Source organism: Porites lutea, chromosome 5, assembly GCF_958299795.1.
Source record: "Porites lutea chromosome 5, jaPorLute2.1, whole genome shotgun sequence".
Taxonomy (NCBI): domain Eukaryota; kingdom Metazoa; phylum Cnidaria; class Anthozoa; order Scleractinia; family Poritidae; genus Porites; species Porites lutea.
Window position 1 is genome coordinate 7,208,515 of NC_133205.1, and position 22,500 is coordinate 7,231,014.

The 22,500-nt window shown below is 38.6% G+C and overlaps 2 protein-coding genes and 1 long non-coding RNA gene across 3 annotated transcripts in view; 2 read left to right on the forward strand and 1 right to left on the reverse strand.

Annotated features, from left to right (window-relative positions):
• Positions 1-725: 725 nt before the first annotated feature.
• On the reverse strand, positions 726-5,619 carry LOC140937467 (zinc transporter Slc39a7-like). The gene is made up of 3 exons (XM_073387035.1): positions 4,723-5,619; positions 3,179-3,396; positions 726-2,702 (listed from the first exon to the last, which is right to left on the reverse strand). The coding sequence occupies exons 1-3, from the start codon at positions 5,546-5,548 to the stop codon at positions 2,448-2,450; spliced, it is 1,299 nt and encodes a 432-aa protein (XP_073243136.1). The 5' UTR covers positions 5,549-5,619; the 3' UTR covers positions 726-2,447.
• Positions 5,620-5,799: 180 nt separating this feature from the next.
• On the forward strand, positions 5,800-9,296 carry LOC140937434 (uncharacterized). The gene is made up of 3 exons (XR_012165467.1): positions 5,800-5,982; positions 6,088-6,192; positions 8,443-9,296. It is a non-coding gene; the product is annotated as an uncharacterized lncRNA (long non-coding RNA).
• Positions 9,297-18,038: 8,742 nt separating this feature from the next.
• The window catches only part of LOC140936353 (probable E3 ubiquitin-protein ligase makorin-1), a 23,776-nt gene continuing 19,314 nt past the window's right edge, over positions 18,039-22,500 (forward strand). The window contains exons 1-4 of the mRNA XM_073385818.1: positions 18,039-18,145; positions 18,213-18,248; positions 20,471-20,546; positions 21,481-21,560. Coding sequence (XP_073241919.1) covers positions 18,129-18,145; positions 18,213-18,248; positions 20,471-20,546; positions 21,481-21,560 — 209 coding nt within the window. The 5' untranslated portion in view covers positions 18,039-18,128. The remainder of the gene's footprint in view (positions 18,146-18,212; positions 18,249-20,470; positions 20,547-21,480; positions 21,561-22,500) is intronic.

A 22,500-nucleotide genomic window follows, 5' to 3' on the forward strand; every position in this document is an offset into this window, starting at 1 on the left:
TATAGTATTATCCATGCTCATGAGTTGAAATTTTGACAACCACATTACCAATGATTATATTGTAAAAGTTGCAATTAATTATTTATTTCAGTTAATTTTTATTTTTCCTTTGTTTCAAATTCATTAGCATACATTACCATACCCAAAAACAATAGAAAAATAAAAATTGACTGAGATAAAAAAATAACTACAAATTATACATAAGGCAGACTTGTCCTAAAGAATATTGGGGCAAAATGTTGGGTTAGGGGAGGGGTAAGTGGGCAGTTTCCCAGAAACCTGCTAAATGGCAAGATGTACCAAAACTGACGAGGGAGAAAACCATGGAACCAAGGTAGTAACTGTTAGCATCTAAATGAAGTTTTGGTAAAAAGGCTTTAAAAATGGTGGACTCTGCAAAATCATATAAACTATGGACAACTAATGGTCAACTCCTCTAAAAGATTTGTTGAAAATGTAAAGAAGGATAAAAATTGTATAACAATTAAATACTATTGTTATTCATCACTTCTTTATACAATTAACAACCTTTGCCTACCAAACATTGCTGCTGCAGAAACTACAGACACATATTAATAAATCTGAGTGTACTCCATATTTAAAGGAGAAATGAAGGGTTATGCCATACAGTAAAAACCTGTGACTAAGAACCTGGTTTTTAAGAACCTGTTAGGATAAAATTGGCCAGTTAGGCACCCTCTATACAAGAACCTCTTTAGCCTAAAATTTGTAACAGGTTTTTATTTTCTAAAATCAATAAAAAGAAATCTGTACACTTGGGCAAATAAGATAATTTTAGTTGGTCAACATAATTTCAGGATCCTCTTTGGAGACAAAAGTGCCCTAATATCACTCCAACTGCAATTGTAAATAGCAAAAAGGACTCAATAAGCTGAATACCACTAAAATACTCTTAGTTTCACTATGTATTTTTTTTCCTCAGAGAGTAAGAACCTATTTAAGAACCTAAATAGTCTAAATATGAGCTTTTTTTAATTACCGTAAAATTCCGAAAATAAGCCCCTCCATGTATAAGCCCCTCCAAATATAGGCCCCCAAAGCCGGTAAAGAAAAAAACTCTCTGTTTAATTGCCCCTCCAAATATAAGCCCCCTGGGGGCTTGTACTTAGAAAATTGCCCTCAAATACAAAGTATAAAGCAAAGCAAAAACGGTAAATTTACTTCCAACTATAAGGCTAGCCCAATCGATTGTGAAATGCAAATTTCCCTCTGTAGATAAGCCCCTCCAAAAATAAGCCCCTCAAAAAGGGCCTTTGAAAAATATAAGCCCCAGGGCTTATTTTCGGAATTTTAAGGTACCATTTATGCAAGAACCTGTTAAGGCTAACTTGGGAAAATGCGGGTTCTTAGTCAAAGGTTTTTACTTTATAGCATCAATCTGAATACTTCTCTTTGTTTAACTGTTAGATTTCCTTCTGATCTGTCTTATTTATGCTTGTGAGAGTCAAAGCAAAAATTTAACATTCGATCAGGAACCTCTTGGGACCACTTGGGGCAATAATCTACCCAATACTTCATTTAAACATATCTATCAGAACCTAGAAATTTGAACTTTGAAATAATTTATGGCACATACATAAAAAAATTTACAAAACAGAAGCTTTCTTATAGTTGGGTAATTTCCTTTTTGTACAACATTTACTCAAATGTGGCAAAATCTCTGAAAAATAAATTTTCCCCTTTTTATACACTTTAGTTATCCTCAACTTAGCTTAACAAAAAGGATATTAGCTCAAAGCTGTCCTGTGGATGTTGTGGTTTTCTGTATAACAAAAACATTTTCCTGTATAACGATGAAACGAGAAAGTTAAAACATTTCATCGAACAATTAACAATTATAGACTTTTAATTATAACCTCATTTTTGAGGAGAATACAACTTTACAAGAAAAATATTCCTAACTCTTCAGTCAAACACTCATTGTTACAAGAGTAACAAAAAACATCAGTATTACTGTGATAATTTTAAGCACATCACAAGGTGTTCTGTTCTGTACTGAACCAAGACCAACTACTGTAGCTGTCTGTATTTAGTGGGTGGTAGAATGGGATCTCAATCTTACGTTCCCAACTAATGTAATCAACCAACAAAAAAATGCAGTCTCTTGTGCATGACAAAGTTCACGAAATATAATACCGGTATTATTGTACTAATCTTTCCGTGAAATCTTCTTCCAAATACAACCAAATGAATACTCTACAGGCTGTATTACTATTGGGGACATCGTGGACTTACCTAGTTATGTTTTCATATAGGTAAAGCATGACCTTTGATTAAAAAATAGCATGCTCGTGGCTTTCAGATAATCAGGAATGTTGTTCCCAAAGCCATGAAAACAAGAAACAGGAAAGTCCCGTGGGATTAACCAAAGTGATTGAACTGATCAAGATGTCAACATTACCCTCAACATTCACTACAGAATAAAATTACTCAAACTTAGCAATTAGGACCATCATCAAGACCCCGACAAATAATCCTACAAGTTCTTTAATGGTCTGGCCAATTTTGGTGTCCTCCAGTAATTCAGGAATAACAGACACTGTGGCGATATAAATAAAACCTCCTGCTGTGAAAGGTAGGATCCATAGTGTAGCAGCAGACTCCCCAATGTTTTCTGCAAGTAAGCCACAAAATGTCCCAGCCAAGGCACCAGTTGCAGTTGTCAGTTGAAGTAACATTGCCTGAAATTAAAAAGTAATAATAATAAAAACCAGAAAATTTAAGCTCAGTGTGTCATACAGTGAAGTTTTTTTCTGAGGTAAGAGACTTAATACAAAGAAATAAGCATGTAGTGATCACATGGGTGATCACAAATCAAGGTTTTTTCTGAGTGATTACCGAATCGGATTCACTTTAATAAAACAAAAATCGATGATATACAGAAAGTTGGTGTTTCAAATGGCTTCTTGTCATCATTATCAAGATCAAAAGCTAAGGAAAAAATATGGTTTGTGTATAGAAAAGTTCTATATATTGGAACTTTAAACATCTTTATGCTTCACAAAATATATTTTCACATCATATCTTCACAAAATATATTTTTTAATTTTAAGAAGGCATGCCTAAGAATTTTCAGAAGTTTTACCAAAGCAATACTAACTCAGTTGCAACTAATGACCGCTGCAAGCCAGCTGAATTCAACTGCAAATCTGCCTACCTTTCTCTTGTTGCAACCAGACTGAACAAGAATTGCAAAATCTCCAATCTCATGAGGAACTTCATGAAGAAGGATCGTAAAAGTGGTGATTACACCAAGATTACGACTCACAAGAAATGAGGCTCCAATGGCTAGACCATCAGTAAAATTGTGAGTGAAATCTGCAGCGAGATTTAAGTAGCCTGCCACCTTTATATCATCGTCATGATCATCCGGAACTACAAAGAAACAACAGACGAATAATTATTTATAAAATCTAACCCCAAAGTCTTCCAATTCAAACCCTTCCTATTTCAAAATTCAGCAAATTACATGATGCAAGAAATGTTGTTATGACAACCACAGAACAGTGCGATCAAATTCAAAAAAGAATGAAAATATGGCTTTTTCAATTATCAGAGATTTCAAAAACTTATTTTTTCCCTGCTTCAATATCATCACTCTTTCTTTTTCAATAATGGTGTCTCTTGTTAAGTGATTCTAACTACAAGCTGATGAAAAAAATTATACTATGGGCCAGTGTGACCATTCAAAAACATGGAACCCCAGTACTCTCACATGGTATTATTTATGTTTATCAGCATTGAACAGAAATAAAGTTTGCAAATTTCATTGAAATATGATTTTGGTCACTTCTGGGGAAGAAATAGTTAATTTATTCTTGGGCATGTTCTGTTTTCATACACCAACCCCCCCCCCCCTCCCCCCCACTCTCCTTCCTCTGTGCCCAAAATGGTGTTACTTTTCTTATTATTTTAGGCTGTTTCTCAAACAAGCTGATAACAGGGAGTGTATCAGGAAAGTTTTTTTTTTCCAGAGAACTATCTCAAAAAAATGAGGTGGTGGGAATTTTAGTTTAATTTTTCAGTTTATACCACAATAAATCTAATTTTTTGTATGAAAATTGTTTTAAAAATATGAGCTAAAAAAACTTTCACATTCTTGAGAGTAAATAAACTTTATAAACAAGCAACCCTGACACTTGCATCCTGTCTAAGATGTCTAAAAAACCCCTTTTTTCCAAACAATTACCCAGTTGTATTTTTTCAGGCACGAGGATCAATTTCGTATTGACACGTCAACGAGACAAAATTTGCATACAATTTTATGTTCGATCGCTGTATGTTTACTTTGAAGTCCTTAAAATTCTCCTAAAAGCTGAAAAAATACACCAAAACGCGGCGATTTTAAAAGATGAGTTCATGGGAAAATAGCAGCTGTTAGGATTAACAAGAAATTTTCTAGTACTCTTCTGGCTCACTGACTCGGAAATCAATTTTCTACGTTGCTTTTCCGATACCCGTGGTTGTGGAAATTCATCTAGGGCAAACAAACATTCGCACAGTACAAATTGAATAAATTCGACGAGAAACACTTACGTGTCAAATAATATTTCAAACTGATTAAAAAGGGTCTTCAAAAACAGAAAGAAATCCTCGTAATTATTAGAAAAGTAAAATTAAAAATTTACGACACGTGACCTCCTTCAAATGGCTTCCAAATATCCACGTAACCTTCGATTTGGAGTAAAAATCTTAACTCACCCGACGCAGTTTTTGCTTTTATTTCCTTTTGAGCGACTTCATCAGTCTTTTTTCTTTCGCGCAACTCCTTGTCATTCTCTTCGGGTACCTCATCTCCGTCTTTTTCTGTTACGACCTCTCCGTTCTTTGAATTTGAATCGTGGTCGGTTTTAGGGGCACCATGTGAATGGCAATGGCCTCCCTTGACCAGCCTCACAAACTTTTCAACCATTAGAAAGGCTATCAAGCCAGCTAAAACCCAAAGACCCACAGCCATTTCGGACGAATGATCATGACCGCTTTCGTGAGAACCATGCGAGTGAGAATGAGAGTGTTCGTGATCGCCGTGGTGCGAATGTGGTGAAATCGCATGGGGGATCAGATGAAGAAAAGCATCTCCTAAGAGCCCTCCAGAAGCAAAAGCTAGAAGCACTTTTAACAGTGGTTGCTGGTCAGCCGTATTGCTTTGTAGTGGGATGAAAAATAGGATGAAGAAAGGGGCAGCACTAATCAGCAAAGTCGCTCCTATCGCCTGAAGCCATTTTGTCCATTTCCCATTTGAGGCTTGAGTTGTAACAGGTTTTTTGGCTGAAGAATGACTGCTTGGATTCGGAGTATTTGCTTTTTGTTGATATTTTCGGGCAGGATGTTCATCAATATGTTCGTCTTCAAAATCATGGCTATGTCCGTGATGATGATGATGATGATGATGATGATCGTGGCTGGGTTCATGATGGCTATGTCCATGATGGTGATGTTCGTGGCTATGTCCGTGATGGGAGTCGTGAGCATATACCGCAACAAAAACAGAACAGAACAGAACAAGTGTAAGAAATTTTCCAGCCATTTTGCCCCGCTGCCACCTAAACAACTTGCACTCACTGACAGTCTGCGAAATTTGCCGGTGCTTTTGGCCCGTGGTACTTCATGTCAGCTGGATGACGTGGTAGGCATGCGCACTAATGGCGTCAAGTAAATACCCACAAGTCATGGCAAATTTGGTCAGCGGTAAATCCTCAAAATAAATTAATTTTCTCGATTTGCCACCCGATTCACTCAAAGGGTACTGGGTATCACCCGTAAAAATGATACCCAAATTACCGGGTATCACCCGCCATAGTACGTACTATAGTACGACTGAGAAAGTGCTGTACCGAATGGTGCAGGATGGTGGATAAAACGTGTTGTAATTGCACGTTTATCGGTCTTATTATAAAATCTGTTGCAGCACGCTGTCACTGAGGTTATATTTTAACGTGCAAAGCAGTATTTAATGGGCCGGTAAGTTGTGAAAGCCTTTATTTTGTTCATTATTTTTGCCTTCGTTGTTTACCTATCCTTTCTGGTGTTGTTGACACTTTATCAGACCAGTTCGTTTGGTTGCAGGCGGACACTTCGGTAAGCAGGAGAAGGACAGCTTAGTGCGAGCATTTCGGATGATGCCGGTGAACAGGATCGCGACGATTTACAACGTGGACTGATCTTTGGCAGGTATGTTGTGCAGCTTACCATTTCGCTTTCGAACCTCGCTTTCAGCGATAATTATGCCAGAAAACCTCTAGATGTAAACTTAAGCTTAACACTGATCTTCGCTATAAAAAGACTGTCAAGAGTAGACGATGTGTGTGCCAAGTTACGACAACCTGCTCTAACGACAACTTTTCTCAAGAAGGTTCGTTTTCGAAGAAGAACAGGTGTCACCTCTGTGACTCCGAAGCTGGTATTCTTCGTCGTTGCTTGGACTGCAGTGCAACAGCAAAGGTTTGCGACTCTTGTGCAATTTCACGACAAATTAGATATTTTTCATCGTCTGGAGATCCTAAAGGTACTTAAGACTAAGTTGGTCCCTGATCCTGAGGTACGTAAGTTGGTATAAGTTGCAATACTGAGTACGAGTTGATTGAAAATATAAATTTCTGCAGGTTCAACCCGCACTTCAAATCAAATTGTTGTAAATCCAGTCAATCCCCCTTATGCTTTTAAACTTCATGCTAATTATTTTATTTTTGAAATAATGTACGTGGTAGGTACTAAGCGAAAGCATTTGCATTCTCATTCTGGTATCACGTGCATCCCCAGCTGCCTCTAAACAAGCCTTGGTTTCTGTATTAGCTTGTGTGCACCACCATCACAAAGATTTTCCTTACTTCCCGTTATTCTATGGTTTTACAGATCCCATTTGAAACCAATGTGTGCATTCAAAGCTGCCCCCATTGTTGGTTTATCATTTTCAGTAGATTTCCTTTCGAAATGGTTGAAAAGCAAGTTTATTTAAACTAGTTTGCATGAAATATAGGGCTAAAAAATGCATCTTTGATCCTTGTGATAATTCAACAATTAGAACGTAACAGGATTAAAAACCCCAGCTGGCACTGGAGGCAACCATTAAAACTATTAACAATCAAGGCTGCGACTAAGAACAAATCAGGCAAGTGACCACAGCGGGACTCAAACCAAGGACTGCTAGATTGCAACTTCTCTGATGTGCTTCCTTACTCAGCCAGTCACTTCCTCCTGAGTATGGCATTCCATAATTTTTGTTTACGAGGAGGAGAATTATATATTCAGTTGAACCTCCACGAATCACTCCACAATGGCCACGTCTCTATAACAGCCATTTTTTGGCAGACAGTCCATACATTCACTCTTGTTTCAACCTCTCTACAAGGGCTGCCTCTCTACAATGGCCACTTTCTTCTGTCCCCAAGGTGGCCGTTGTGGAGGGTTTCAACTGTAGTACTCTTTCATCTTACCAAGAACCCTGCAAAGTGCTTGACAGACATCAGTGCTCATTTAACATCCTGCTCTCCCTCGCCTCTTTTGTATTTATTGTTATTCCTATGATTTAAAATGTGGTATGTGCTATAAAGCCACTTGTCAATTATTTCTTTAAGTTCAATGTAGTTGATTTACACATCTGCTTAATGTGCATTGATTACTGTGTTTTATATATTTTTGTACTCTTACAGCACATAACTTAAATATTACTCTTTTGCCTTTTTCAGTTCTGTAGTATTTCAAGTGGTTGTCAATGAACATGTTTGCAGCTGTGAACCCAAGTTTTTTAAAATTTACCAGGCTTAATCTCAAGTTCAAGTTCAAGACAAAATTAAGAAAAATTGAGAAAATACAAAATATGATGTACCACTGCTCGCAGTTAGCTATAGCTATTCGAGGCGAGCAGGGGGGTTCCACACCAACCATGCCAGAGTTGGCATTCAAATGTTTTGAGTTATTTTGCAATTGAATATCTATAGCTTTTAATTTTTGATACCAAATCTTTTAGCTGTGTTTATTGTTTCCACCATGGCCCTTGTCCACCGACCAGGCAGTGTTATTGGGAGATATCAGGCTGACTGACTTTTAGATGTCAGAAACATTCACTGTAAAATTATTAATCCGTACACACAGGGAGTGGTGATATTGAATATGTTTTAAATTCAAAATAATATCCTTAGCATTTCCAACCTGTGTTATATGCAGATCCCAACAAAGCAGTTATTTAGAGGAGAGAAATGCTCACAATTTACAGGATGAATTTAAGTTCCTGAATTGCAAAGTGAAACTTTGGTGAAGCAAAAACATAATACATGATGGTGTGAAAACAAAGCTGTTAACAAGAAAAAATTAAAATGAAGAATTCAATACTACTACATGTGTAACCCAGACAAATGTGCAAGTAATATTCCCTAAAAGCAATGATCAAATAAATCTCTTTTCCCAATTTCATTTTACATGCAGGTGTCTGCTACAAAAGACAAGGGATTAGAGGAAGTGAAAGAATGCACTGTCACAGAGAAGAAACCATTGAAAGAGAAGAAGAGATGTTACTCTCTGGAAGCCAGCTCACAGCTTAAATCCTTAGTGGCCTTTTACTAAACCCAAGTTTTGCTATCAGTTAGCCTTCCACTGACGCAGACTTTCTTGTGGCTCATCACACAATCCTCCTCAAAGAACATGGCCTAGGAATGTCTGCATGGGAGGCTAGCTATCTGTGGGCTGGCTTTAATACTTTCATGTAATTATATGTCTGCTACAGTCACTGTTTATGTGATTGAAATAAGTATGCAAAGAAGCTGCATTTGTGTCACCCTTATCAAAGGCACCCAAAGTTCATAAAAGTAGTGCCCAAGTCTTATATATTGTCAAAAGAATAATATTATATTGCATTATATGGCAAAAAGATGAGTAAATGAGTTTTCAATTAAAATTGTGTCCCTTGCTTCTAGAAGCATTTCTTCTTTCTTTTGAGGATTAGGGGTACAAATTTCGTAAGAAGTGTTTCATAAGATTGAAAAGTAAAGCAAAACAAACAAGGGATGCAGACTTTTTAAGGCCCATTTTTTTCTGTGCCCATCCTTTGATGAACTGTATTGAATGCAAGTTTCAGATGTCAACCATCAACTTTGTTTCAAGTTATTGGTAGAGGACAAGTTAATTATAGTGAGTAAAAAAGGTTATTTTCTATATTTTGTAGTTCTGTGTGATTCACCGTTTTATGCACAAACTGTTAGATTGATGCCGTATTTCAAATTGTAGAAAATGTTGTTGAGTTGTGGGTGTAATTTTAAACCAAATATTGTTATGAAAGGCAAATGCATACACTTAACTTGGGGACAAATTATATTCCATTGATGTGTTTTTTTACATTGTGTAAAATTACACTACAAAAAAGGCTGCCAAAACTGGCAAAGGCGGCACACTTTGTATTTAATCTTGCATTTTAAGTGTGGTATGGCCATTCCCACGTTCCTTTGGGTTTCCATCAAGTGAATTACCCGAAAGCAGATCTTTGGCTGCAAAATGAGTTTGTGGGTTGTAACTTGGCAGTCCCCATAACCGTAACACGTACAGTGGCGGATCCAGTGAGAGGATGGGGGCGGGGTCCGGACCCGCCCCCATCAGGCCTGTGGTTGTTTTTTATTACTTGTTTGACCCTGAAAGTTTTGCATCTGTAGGATCGCATATCACGATTCAACTTGTTGATTTTTCATTGAAACGCGCGGTACCTTTTGGCACGATTAAATTTCAGGCATATTTGAAAAATAGGGGAGGGTACTCTCAAATGATCTGTTCGTTTCAGGATTCCGAATCAAAGATTAGACCCCCTAATTAAAAAAAAATTCTGGATCCGCCCCTGACGTAGAGCTATCGATTTATAAGATGCATCTACTGCATCGAGCTAAAAAAGACGTAACCTTGCTTCAGAAAATACGAGGAACGTAAAGGCTGGTTTTCACTAGCGACGACGGAGTCGGAGTTGTAATCACAAGCGTAGAGCTTATGATGTAGTGAAAACATCGTTCTGATTCCCCTTACGACTCCGTCGCTTACAATCCGCTTATGATCCAGTGAAAAACAGATTGTCGGAGTCGGATCCAGAAGCGGAAGAACTAAACCAATCACAAAGCGTGGGAACGTGCATTGTGATTGTTTTAGCCTTCCGCTTCTGCTTCCGACTCCGACAATCTGGTTTTCACTAAAACATAAGCGAAATGTAGGCGACGGGAGTCGTAAGCGGGCTCGGAAGAAAAAGGGAAACTTCGGATTTCATCGCGCTTGTGACTGCGCGTACGATTCTCATTTTTGATTTTCACCAGGTCACAAGCGCTCTTACGACTCCGACTCTGACTCCGAACTCCGTCGCTAGTGAAAACCAGCCTTAATTGAGCACTTAAACGGGCAGCACGCGACGTTTTCCGCTTCGTTAAGGCTGGTTTTCACTAGCGACGGAGTCGGAATCGTAAGAGCGCTTATAACCCTGTGAAAATCAAAAAGTAGGAGTCGTAAGCGGAGTCAAAAGCGCGACGGAATCGGAGTCAGAAGAGTGACAACGTTTCCATTTCTTCCGACTCCGCTTACGACTCAGTCGCTTACGTTCCGCTTATGATCTAGTGAAAACCAGATGGTCGGAGTCGGAAGCAGAAGCGGAAGGATAAGCCAATCACAATGCACGTAACCACGCTTTGAGATTGGTTTTGTTCTTCTGCTTCTACTTGCGACTCCGACAATCAGTTTTTCACGAGATCATAAGCGGAACGTAAGCGACGGAGTCGTAAGCGGAATCGGAACGCTGCTTTCACTAGATCATAAGCTCTACGCTTCTGATTACGACTCCGACTCCGTCTCCGACTCCATCTCTAGTGAAAACCAGCCTTTCATAGACGCCACGGTATCTCCTTCAGTTTGCCCTTAGAGGAGAAAGTAAAATATATTTCGGAAAATGAAACTGTTGCCTTTTGAGGGGCAACTTCTAAAGGTCAAACATTTTTGCAATGTCACATTGAAGACATCTCCCTCCCAAAACTTTATTTTTTAATCAATGAGTATTCCGTTCAACAACGATAAGGGCGAGGCTAAGGAAATGTCTGACTGCTACTCCCGGAAACAGAGGATGCTGCACTGGATAGCGAAACAGAATGTGATTTTGACCATATTGACAGTGCATTTTTCAGGTATTCGGGATGTTATTTCTTGTCCTTAGATCCCATGTCCTAATGCATACTTATGTGTAGAAAGGAACCAGGAACGGCGTCAATAGAAAATCTGGAAAAATTCGCTAGAGGGTGAAATTAGTATGTCTCCCTTACTTTTCATGAAATATGGGCCACTACGCATTTCTTGCGAAATAGTTTGTGACTTCGATGATGAGCTGCCGTGAAATCGCTATGTTTCCTCTAGTTTGCAAAAACATACTTCATGATAATGCATATAATGCATCCCATTTTATATGAAATGCGAAATAGTCCGCGGCGCTGGAATGAACTGCTGTGAAACAAGCATTTTCACTAATTCCCATGGATTTTCCCCCTCCTCGCGCGCCCCTCGCGCTCCCGCGCCCAAATTTCCCCTTTCCCATTTAACACCTACCCTCAGGCTTTGTACATGAGATATGTCCAGAAATGCACGCATTGGCGAAAATGGCAGAAATGGCGATTAATCGCCAAAATCGCCAAACCGTAAACAAAAAAGGATTTTAATCGGCTCCTAATTCAAAAAGGGTTTGGAGGCTACTTGAAATGACTTGTGGGCTAGTACGTACTTAATTGCTACAATCCTCGCCAAAAATCCATGAAACACCTATGCAAGTCCCTTTCCCCCTGTAATGTTGAGATGTTATTGCAAAGTTGCTTGGCTACAACAACATTGCAAAAGGGAGGGGAAAATCAAAAGGGAGCAGAATTTTCCAAAGTGTTTCAAGGTTTTTGTCTAAGATTGTAGCTACAGCTTGCCTGAATGGCAGGCTGTAAAACTGACTTTCTTTACACCCTAAGGGACGTCTTTAGTTATATAATTTGAAGGGGCCACTTTTGGCATCCAATTTGAATATTTGCCAAATTCTGGATATCACAAGCCCTCTGGCGATTTTCGTCGAAATCGCCAATTTCGCCAAAATCGCCAGTCTCCAAGGGGACACTTTTGGCATCCAACTCAAACCGTCAGAGGCTGGCGATTTTTCGCCATTTTTGCCATTTTCGCCATTGTATCCATTTCTGGACATGAATGGAGACGTACATGGAATATTTTGACAAATACGCGGTTCTTAGATCCCATTTATGATGCATGGGGGAAACTCCAGCCCTTGAAAATGTGTGGTGTTCTACTGCTTTTCCTGGAACGGATCCGGTTTAATATGCGGAGGTTTGGGGTTGCAGTGAAATTACTGTGTTTTCACTATTGATACTATTCTATCATGAGATATTGGGCCACAACGCATTCTTGTCCTTAGATCCCATTTTCGTCGGACTGGGAAATAGTCCATCACTCAAATGAATTGCTGTGCAATCAGTGTTTTTCTAAAAACATGAAGGAGACACATTTCTGGCCTGCAGATCCCATTTTGTGATGCATGGGGAAAACCCCTGCTCTTGAACGGGTTGCGGTGAAATGAGTGTTTCCTACTATTTTTCATTGAATATCCGGGTAAATATGCGGAATTTTCGTCGGCCTTCAATTTGGAGTGTGGGCCACTACCAGGAGCTAATCGGCTCCTGCCACTACGGAGTTTTATAGCCAAGGCCTTGAATAATTGCTTCGAAATAAGTAGTGTATTTCACTCTGATCAATATAGTTTGCAGAAAATATGGTGCCATAAACGCTTTTTTCATCCCAATTTCTTAGTATTCAATAAATGCGAAATATAGTCCAGCACTTGAATGAATTGTTTTTGCCAGTGTCTGTCGCTGTGAAATTATTGTATTTTATGTGAGTGAAATATATTCCGTTACTTCGATGAAGTGAGGTGAAATCAGGGCCTTTCCTCTAGTTTCCATGAAATATAGGGCTAAATTTGCATTTTTGGGTCCTTGGATCCCATCTTCTAATAATCGCGAAATAGTTTGGTACTTTGATGAGCTGCTGTGAAATCAGATGTTTCCCCTAGAATTTTTGGAATATTATGGCCAGTACGCATTTCGAATTCTGGCCCTGAGAATGGCTGAGATCTTCCAATTTTTTTAAAAAAAGCTATATATTCCGGCAGTTCCATAATAACTCCTCTAGTCTAGTGGGGTTAATTTAACTCCTTACAGTGGAGTTTTTTTTGGGGGGGAGGGAGGGGGCGGTGGGAGGGGGGAGTTTTTTTTAACTCCAAAAAGGAGTTTAAAGAACTCTTTTTTAGGAGTAAAAATCACCCAGATATTGAGGAGTTGGAATAACCCCCAAAAAGCAGTTATCCTGTACCTACAATTGTTACTCCACTTGAACAGAGTTAAAGTAGCTCCAATAAGAGTAAAAACAACTCATGTAAGGAGTAAAATAACCCCATTTTCGCGAAGTTATTTTAACTCCAGACTGGGAGTTAAAACCGGAAATCTCTTTAAGGAGTAAAAATGATCCCAAATTTGGAGTTAAAGTAACCCCATAAAACTGTACCTAACATTTGGACCCTATTTTTTGAGTTATAATAACTCCCTAAAAATGTACTGTGTGAGTTGCTGTGAAATGAAATATGGGCCAAATAGACATTTTTTACCCCTAGATCCCATCTCTTTAACGAATGCGACGAACAGCCGTGAAAGCATTGTGTTTCAAAAAGGCAGTTTTGTTCCCTGCTTGGATACCACTTTCTGATAATTTGGAAATGTTCAGTGGGCACTTCGATGAGTTAATGCATAAATCAGTGTGTGTTTTCGCTAAATCCCGCGCGACTATAAAGAACCTGAGTTTTAAGAACCTGTTAGGCTAAAATTTGAAAGAGGTTCTTATTAATTCTCTAAAATCTATAAAAAGACATTCTATGCTCTTGGGCAAATGCTGAAGATAAGTCAACATTGAGGAAATGTTGTGGAGACTTAGGTGCCAAGAGTGTAAAACTGTTAGAAGTGAGTGTAATTGGACAAGTCAGCAATTCAGTTCTTCTTTTTGGTATAACATAACAACATAACATAACAACTTTATTTAAGTGTCGATGTCTTTAGCTTATAAAAGCTAATTGGAGACACTGAAAAAATAGGAAAAAAAATTATAAAATGAGTTTATACATGGTATCATAAGGTGAATTTGTAATTCGCTAAAATCTAAAATTTATAAAAGGTAAAAATTTAAAAGTTAAAAGATTACGGAGTTATCCCCACTAAAATATACAGAAAAATGCTAATCTGGTATGCAGATTTCAAATGAGGAATCTGTTAAGGCTAACTCAGTGAGAAACTGCAGGATCTTAATTGCTTGTAGGTTTTATTGTATTTGTCATGGAATATTGGGGCAACTACGCATTGCTGGCCTTTAGACCCGTTTACTACGAGGAATAGTCCAGCATTTCGATGCGCTCAGTGAAATCAGTGTATTTTCACTAACTGCCATCAAGTACAGCTGTCAAATAGTGGTGTTTCGTGCACATTATGCAAAGTATTCCATATTTCTCTAGGAGCAGGCATAACAAGCTGAAGGGGATGTCAGAAGTTTTGATTTTTTCACTTGTGTAGGAAAGTTTAATGCTCAATACTCAAGGTCAGTTAACTCATCTCTGCAGTTAATTAATACGCTCCCTGCATTTGCGACAATAAAGTAAAGAGGGTCGAAGGCTCGAAGGTGCAGCTTATCTAAGGGCTCAACTCTTAACCGCGGCTACTGCGCCTTCAGAAGAACATATTTTGCTAAAAACATTTTTATTTTACGATTCAAATCACATTGATCTTAACATCCTGAGATAGACTTCATTTTAGGCAAACAGTAATCAAGTCTCTCTCTTGAATTTGCCCACCCTTAAAATTACAAGTCCATCCCATCATGTATGTCATAGGCCCAGATAATTTCGGATGATTGCGCATTCAGAATTAAGACCAGATTTTCATTTTAAACGTTTCTATTATACGATTCCGATCTTTTTGGTCTTATTGATATTGAAATAAAGTTCCTTTTACGCACTGTAATGAAATGTATTTCTACAATTTCCCCGCCCTAAAAATGACGTGACCCTGGGTGAATTCTTGAATTCCCCATTTTCTCATAGACCGTAATGAACCTTGTTTAAGGCCCAAAATTTTGCACAACCATTGTTTCCAATCTCTCCTGGGTATTACAGTCGTCCCAAGATAAATTTAAGACAATGGTTATGCAAAATTTTTAAGGGGTAAACAAGTCGCGTTAAGGTCTATGAGAAAATGGCGCAATCAAGAATTCTTCACTTTGCGCCTTCATAAGATCAGTTTTTTTGTTTAAACGCTCATATGATACGATTCCGAACAGTTTCATATTAATATCATATAAGTAGAATTCATTATGGGGGGACTGTAATAAAATTTCTTTCTCGAATTTGCCCGCCTTAAAAGCGCCCGTGAATCGGAATCCTATAGGATGTCACACACAGTACACTTGCCATTCAGAAATTCTTTACTTTAGGCCCTTGAAAGACCAGATTTTTGCTTAAAAGGTTTCTATTACACAATTCGGAACAGTTTGATGTGAATATCATAGAATTACACTTCATTTGGGGGAACTGTAATAAAATTTCTTTCTCGAATTTGCCGCCTTAAAAACGCCCGTGAATCGCCATCCTATAGGATGTCAAACACGCTGCACTCACCATTCCAAAATTCTTTACTTTGCCCTTCGGAAGACCAGATTTTTGCTCAAAACGTTTCTATTACACGATTCGGAACAGTCTGATGTGAATAACATCGAAATACACTTCATTTGGGGGGAACTATAATAAAATTTCTTTCTCGAATTTGCCCGCCTTAAAAACGCCCGTGAATCGCCATCCTATAGGATGTCACACACGCTACACTTGCCATTCAGTTATTCTTTACTTTGGGCTCCTGGAAGACCAGATTTTTGCTTAAAACGTATCTATTACACGATTCGGAACAGTTTGATGTAAATATCGTAGAAATACACTTCATTTTGGGGGAACTGTAATAAAATTTCTTTCTTGAATTTGCCCGCCTTAAAAACGCCCGTGAATCGGCATCCTATAGGATGTCACACACGCTACACTCGCCATTCCAAAATTCTTTACTTTGCGCCTTCGGAAGACAAGATTTTTGCTTTAAACGTTCCTATTACACGATTTGGAACAGTTTGATGTGAATATCATAGAAATACACTTCAATTGGAGGGAACTGTAATAAAATTTTTTTCTTCAAATTTGCTCGCCTTAAAAACGCCCGTGAATCGCCATCCTATAGGATGTCACACACGCTAAACTTGCCATTCAGAAATTCTTTGCTTTGGGCCCTTGGAAGACAAGATTTTTGCTTAAAACGCTTCTCTTACACGATTTAGAACAGTTTGATATGAATATCATCGAAATACACTTCATTTTGGGGGAACTGTAATAAAATTTCTTTCTCGAATTTGCCCGCCTTAAAAACGCCCGTGAATCGCCATCCTATAGGATGTCTGCACGCGCTGCACGCGCCATTCCAAAATTCTTTACTTTGCGCCTTCAGAAGACCAGATTTTTGCTTAAAACGTTTCTATTGCACGATTCGGAACAGTTTGATGTGAATATCATAGAAATACACTTCATTTTGGGGGAACTGTAATAAAATTTCTTTCTCGAATTTGCCCGCCTTAAAAACGCCCGTGAATCGCCATCCTATAGGATGTCTGCACGCGCTGCACGCGCCATTACAAAATTCTTTACTTTGCGCCTTCAGAAGACAAGATTTTTGCTTAAAACGTTTCTATTGCACGATTCGGAACAGTTTGATGTGAATATCATAGAAATACACTTCATTTTGGGGGAACTGTGATAAAATTTCTTTCTCGAATTTGCCCGCCTTAAAAACGCCCGTGAATCGACATCCTATAGGATGTCTGCACGCGCTGCACTCGCCATTCAGAAATTCTTTACTTTGCGCCTTCAGAAGACCAGATTTTTGCTTAAAACGTTTCTATTACTCGATTCGGAACAGTTTGATGTGAATATCATAGAAATACACTTCATTTGGGGGGAACTGTAATAAAATTTCTTTCTCGAATTTGCCCGCCTTATATAAAAACGCCCGTGAATCGACATCCTATAGGATGTCACACACGCTAAACTTGCCATTCAGAAATTCTTTGCTTTGGGCCCTTGGAAGACAAGATTTTTGCTTAAAACGCTTCTCTTACACGATTTAGAACAGTTTGATGTGAATATCATCGAAATACACTTCATTTTGGGGGAACTGTTATAAAATTTCTTTCTCGAATTTGCCCGCCTTAAAAACGCCCGTGAATCGCCATCCTATAGGATGTCACACACGCTGCACTCGCCATTCCAAAATTCTTTACTTTGCGCCTTCGGAAGACAAGATTTTTGCTTTAAACGTTTCTATTACTCGATTCGGAACAGTTTGATGTGAATATCATAGAAATACACTTCAATTTGGGGGAACTGTAATAAAATTTCTTTCTCGAATTTGCCCGCCTTAAAAACGCCCGTCGTATCAGCATCCTATTAGACGTGAGGCAGACCGCACTCCCGAAACCCAGAATATTTTATTTTCCGTGTTGAGAACTACAATTGTTTACTAAAGACGTTTTATCTCAAATCACGCATGGATTTTAACCCAACACAATGAAGTAAAACTTCACTTTGAGCAATTTAACTTCGCCCTATTCGTTGCTCGTCTTCGAGTTATGCGGAATTAGCTGGAATTGTTTGAAAATTTTCCTTTTTTATATCAAATAGTCATTAATATTTTAGTCCTTCCATTTTCCGCTGTATCAAAGAGGCGGAATTGTTTTTATTTTATCTAAATTATAACGGTTACTTGCACAGATAGTTGTGTAGCCTATGGACCGCCATATTGCCCGTACTATAGTACGTAATTCAGCGGGTGATGCCCGCGTAATTTGGTGCATTTTCAGCGGGTATCACCCATAGGGGTTGCGTGAATCGGGTGGATTTGCTCACTTCCATGCAATCAGATCTGCTATCCTTAAGAGTTTACTAGCCATTGGAAACGCTTGCTACGCAGGCTAAGAGTCTACGAATGGCTGTCCATCAAGGGTAAGTGAAGCAGAAGGCTTTTGTTCATTTCTTCGCTTATATTTAACATGATCATTGTTCTTTATAGGTTATCTTCATCCACCACAAAGCAGATCCTTTGCAGGTAATGTTGTTCAATAAATGTGTGCTTATATCTGATATTCTCCAAGGCTGTGGTAATTAAAGTCCAATGCGAGTCTCGTTTTAAATGTGTTGGTGAATTTAAACAGTTCCCCACACATCTCACCAAAGAATCAGTTTTCTTATTTGTGGTTGCCCTTTGGAAGTCATTAAACTGGATGCGTTTCATTGTGATTGTAATCACTCAATCAATCACAATACTTTATTCAAGAGATAAGAAATAAACATAAAATACCTTTTGAAAGGAGAAATCGAGAGGTTGACCCTATAGTATATATTAACGACATAATGGTCTGTGATCAGGATTTATCATATTTCATATCACTTGGATCATGGTCCATCACTGGTTTTGGTTTTACAAACCTTTACACACCTCTACAAACCTTCACACTTTACAGGCTTCTGGTCCAAAAAGAACCCTGTTCAAGACACTAAATAACAAAATTCTATACCCTGTCTGAGGCTCAAGACCCTGAAAAACATCCTAACTGATGCCAAAATGGCCCCCAAATGAGATTCCACCCCTCTGGTTCCAGCCATTTAGATGATAGAGATACATTTTAAAGTGGTCAGCATTAGATCCCATTGGCCGTAGCCCCTTTCTCCCCTTATGAAATTTACACAATGTAGAACATATCACACTTAGAGGTGATCTTTCAAGCTGGAAATGTTCATGAAAGTGCAAGTTTCTTCAATTTAAAGGAAAAAAATGTTTGATATGAAAGACAGTAGGATTTGAACCCACGACCCAGGACACCTAGTATACCACACTAACCACTAGACCACTGAGGATTTGTTGGCTGGCAGGGAAATAATTTCACAATATAAAGCATCAACCCCAACCCTCAAAAAAGGACTAACCAGTTTCGAAACAGTGCTTAACCCTAATCAGTAAAGGTAGTGCTTAACCCTAATCAGTAAAAGGCAGTGCTTAACCCTAATTAGTAAAGGGGAAAACTACGCTGTGTAAATTACATGAGGTGTCCGAAGGGGCTACGGTTGATGGGATCTCAGGGTTCACAAATACGCCAAATTTGGCGTATTTTACGCCAAAATTGTTCAGATGACTCCACGGAGGTTACGGAGGGAGTCACTTCGAATCCAGAAGTTTTCGGTAACAAACAGGGAGCCACTTCGACTCCAGAAATTTGCGGTAACAAGTACAGTTTTGTCCTTACCTTTTTCACATCAAATACAATTCACATTAATTGTAAACGTTGTAAACCTTAATTAAATCATCGAAATTAAAGAATTATACTGCACGACAAAACAGGAAGAAGGTAAATTACGATCAAAGTTTACTCGATGACCGCCATCATGGATTTGAGCTTTCCAGGTCAGCGGACCGCCACAGCTACCTCGTGTATCCCTCACGATAGTGTATACATGCCAGGACCGCGTGCTGGAAAGTCTGAAAATGGCTTTTTTCGTTGTGGTACTTGACTCCAAATATTCCAAAATGACTCCAAAATTTGTGAAGCAGAAGTCACACTGACTCCACTCATCAATAAAACTTGCAAACCCTGGATCTAATGATATCCTTTCAAAGTGAAGCAATGCAAAGAATAAAGGTGAATCTCTTGCCTTTTTAGCCTGTGAATACAACCATCTCTGCTCGCTCTTCCCTGACTGGGTCGTTTCCAGAGAGACATCTTTCCGTCAATGACAGAAATGCCATACTGATGACTTAAGTCAATGTTTGCCTAATTAATCTGGTTGTCATGTGGTTCCAAATGCGTCAGATGTAAATTTTGTTTTGAGTTTATGTTTCTCCTGGTCTATTTCTCCGCAAACAAGCAATGTTTCCTCTGAAGACGAATATATTCCAAGAATAATGACTGTTTTGCAGTAGATTCATTCAAATTTTGACCTTTGTGACCTTTTGTCTCTGTCTGTCTTTAGTAAATGATAGCTAAAGGAGATAGCGATATTATAATGTCAACCAATCAGAGCTCCTGACCAGATTCTGGGCAGACTTTGCATCATCAGTATAGCATTTCTGTCATTGAGACACAGACATCTCTCCCACGAAATGTCGCCAGCGGTGAGGAGCAAGCAGATATGGCTGTATTCATGGGCTATCGCGCTTTTTTCTACCTTTTTGTTTTTAACCACAATGCTATCTGTCGCACTGCTTCCCTACAGTCTTGAAACAGTCTTAGTCATGGCTTTATTCTATAACTTACTGTGTCTATCCCAATTAAGGTACTACATGCATGGAGCCTGCAGAGAAGGAGAGAATTGTCAGTATTCACACGATTTAAAAGATAAACCTTCCATGGTAGGTTCTTAGAACTGCAGCGTGGGTTTTAGTATAATTATGCAGACATGGGTACAATTTTTTTTAAAATTATGGTCATGATCCTATCAGTATTTATAAAATAACTAAGATAGTACGCGCGCTCTGATTGGCCGAGAGCAGTGTTTGCATGAGAGTATGTAAACATGGTTGTGGCGTCAAGTTGTTTGGCTTTTCGTGCGCTAATCACGCAAGCACCAAATTTGAAAAAGTTTTCGAGTTCAAAACTCGACAAGTTTACTTTATTTACCCATTCCTTCGTCGGCTGAAACATGGACAATCGTTACAAAGAAGGTGAGTCAATTTTTCTTCGCTTAAGCTGACGTTTTAAGCGAGAAAACTCCGTATTTTGCAAAGCATCTTTTCGCAAAACAAGAACTCATTACGCGTGCAAGACTTCGTGGACAAGATTTTGCGACTGGTAAGAATTTCTCTTCTAATCAGTGCCATACAAAGAGTTTTGCGTTTTTTTCTAGGGAAAGTTATTTTATAAAAGCAATAGAAAACTTTTTTCCTGTGTTTGCATAGCCTGATATAAACACTCGAGGCGTTGGGAGAATTCTCGACGGTTATGCAAACCCTCGACTTCGTCTCGGGTTTGCATAACTGTCTCGAATTCTCCCAACCCCTCTCGTGTTTATATCAGGCTATGCAAACTCGGAAAACGTTTTCTATTGCTTAAATAGAACATGACATGATGAATTCCAAGACCTTGGTATAACAAACAATATCTTTCACTCCACTTACTGTAAATTGATAGGGCAGAACTCTTATGAAATACTCTAATGTTAATAAGCCCAGGTGCCTAGATCCTTGGCTCTATAGGGATTCCCTGTTTTTTGCTCTGATTTCTCTGATTTCTCCAAATTCCCAGGTAAAAGGTGATTATTAACTTGCATTTTTGCTCAAACTTTAGGTCTGCAAGTATTACCTTCAAGGAGCCTGTTCTTATGGAAGCAGTTGCCGTTTTGATCATGTTAAGCCACCATCTGCAAGGTTTCTATGTAATTTCTACTATTTCTAAGTGCAAAATTGCCATGGACAGACATTTGGTTTATTGACACTTCATGTTATTGTCTATCCCATGTGACAAATAATATACTTAGGTTTGCCAATGCTGGCAGGGTAACTGCAACAGTGTATGGTGCCAATTACTGCGGGCCTCTAACAGTAGTCCCTTCCCCCACCTCAACAAGGACTACATCCTCCATTCTTTACGAACAGTGTGTGCTGTTCTTTAATGTCCCACGCATGTGCAAGGGTTGTGAGACAGGGACTACAGTTTGTCGACCTTATCTGAGAAGACTGGAAAGTCTAATCATTTGCAAATGCACTTTCAGCAACCAGCAACCTTTTTCTCGGTAGACCGGCGCTTTTCCAGACTGAGCTAACCTTGCGGTGTTTGGCAACTTAAGATGTGATCTGTGCATTCTGTTCTGCAGTTTGTACATTGTATTTCTTAGTAGATTTGAAAAATCGTGTGGCTCAGCTATGCCGACCTTCCATTTCTAAAAATCTGCTCTCTTTTTATCAAAACATTATGCTTTATCTTGTCACAGAATCTCTCTTCCTCCTGCCCTTAGCAAATTAATAAAGCTTCAAATTTTGTGGATCCAAACTGCATGTAACAATATTACTTACTTTAAGGTGGCTGAACACAGTTTTGACATTTTGCGAGTATATGTCATTTGCCAAATCATGGCAAGAGAAAGGTTGCAGCTCACAAGCTGAAACTTCAATGGCAAGTGAAAAATATACTGATTGAAGATTTTGATTGACAAGTAAAATTTGACGTTTTCGTAGTTTCCATGGCAACATGAACAATTGAATACAACCTTAAAATTTCACTTTTGCTCAGTTTACATAAAATTCACTCATTAGATTTTCCTATAAACTTGCACACAGGTTACTAAAATATTATTAATCATTACCATTT

Excerpts from the sequence above, each read along its gene's own strand:
- LOC140937467 (XM_073387035.1), bottom strand. The coding sequence starts at position 5,548 with ATGGCTGGAAAATTTCTTACACTTGTTCTGTTCTGTTCTGTTTTTGTT. Across the intron at positions 3,397-4,722 it reads AAAAGCAAAAACTGCGTCGG|TTCCGGATGATCATGACGAT; the intron begins GTGAGTTAAGAT and ends GTTTCTTTGTAG. Across the intron at positions 2,703-3,178 it reads CTGGTTGCAACAAGAGAAAG|GCAATGTTACTTCAACTGAC; the intron begins GTAGGCAGATTT and ends TTTTAATTTCAG.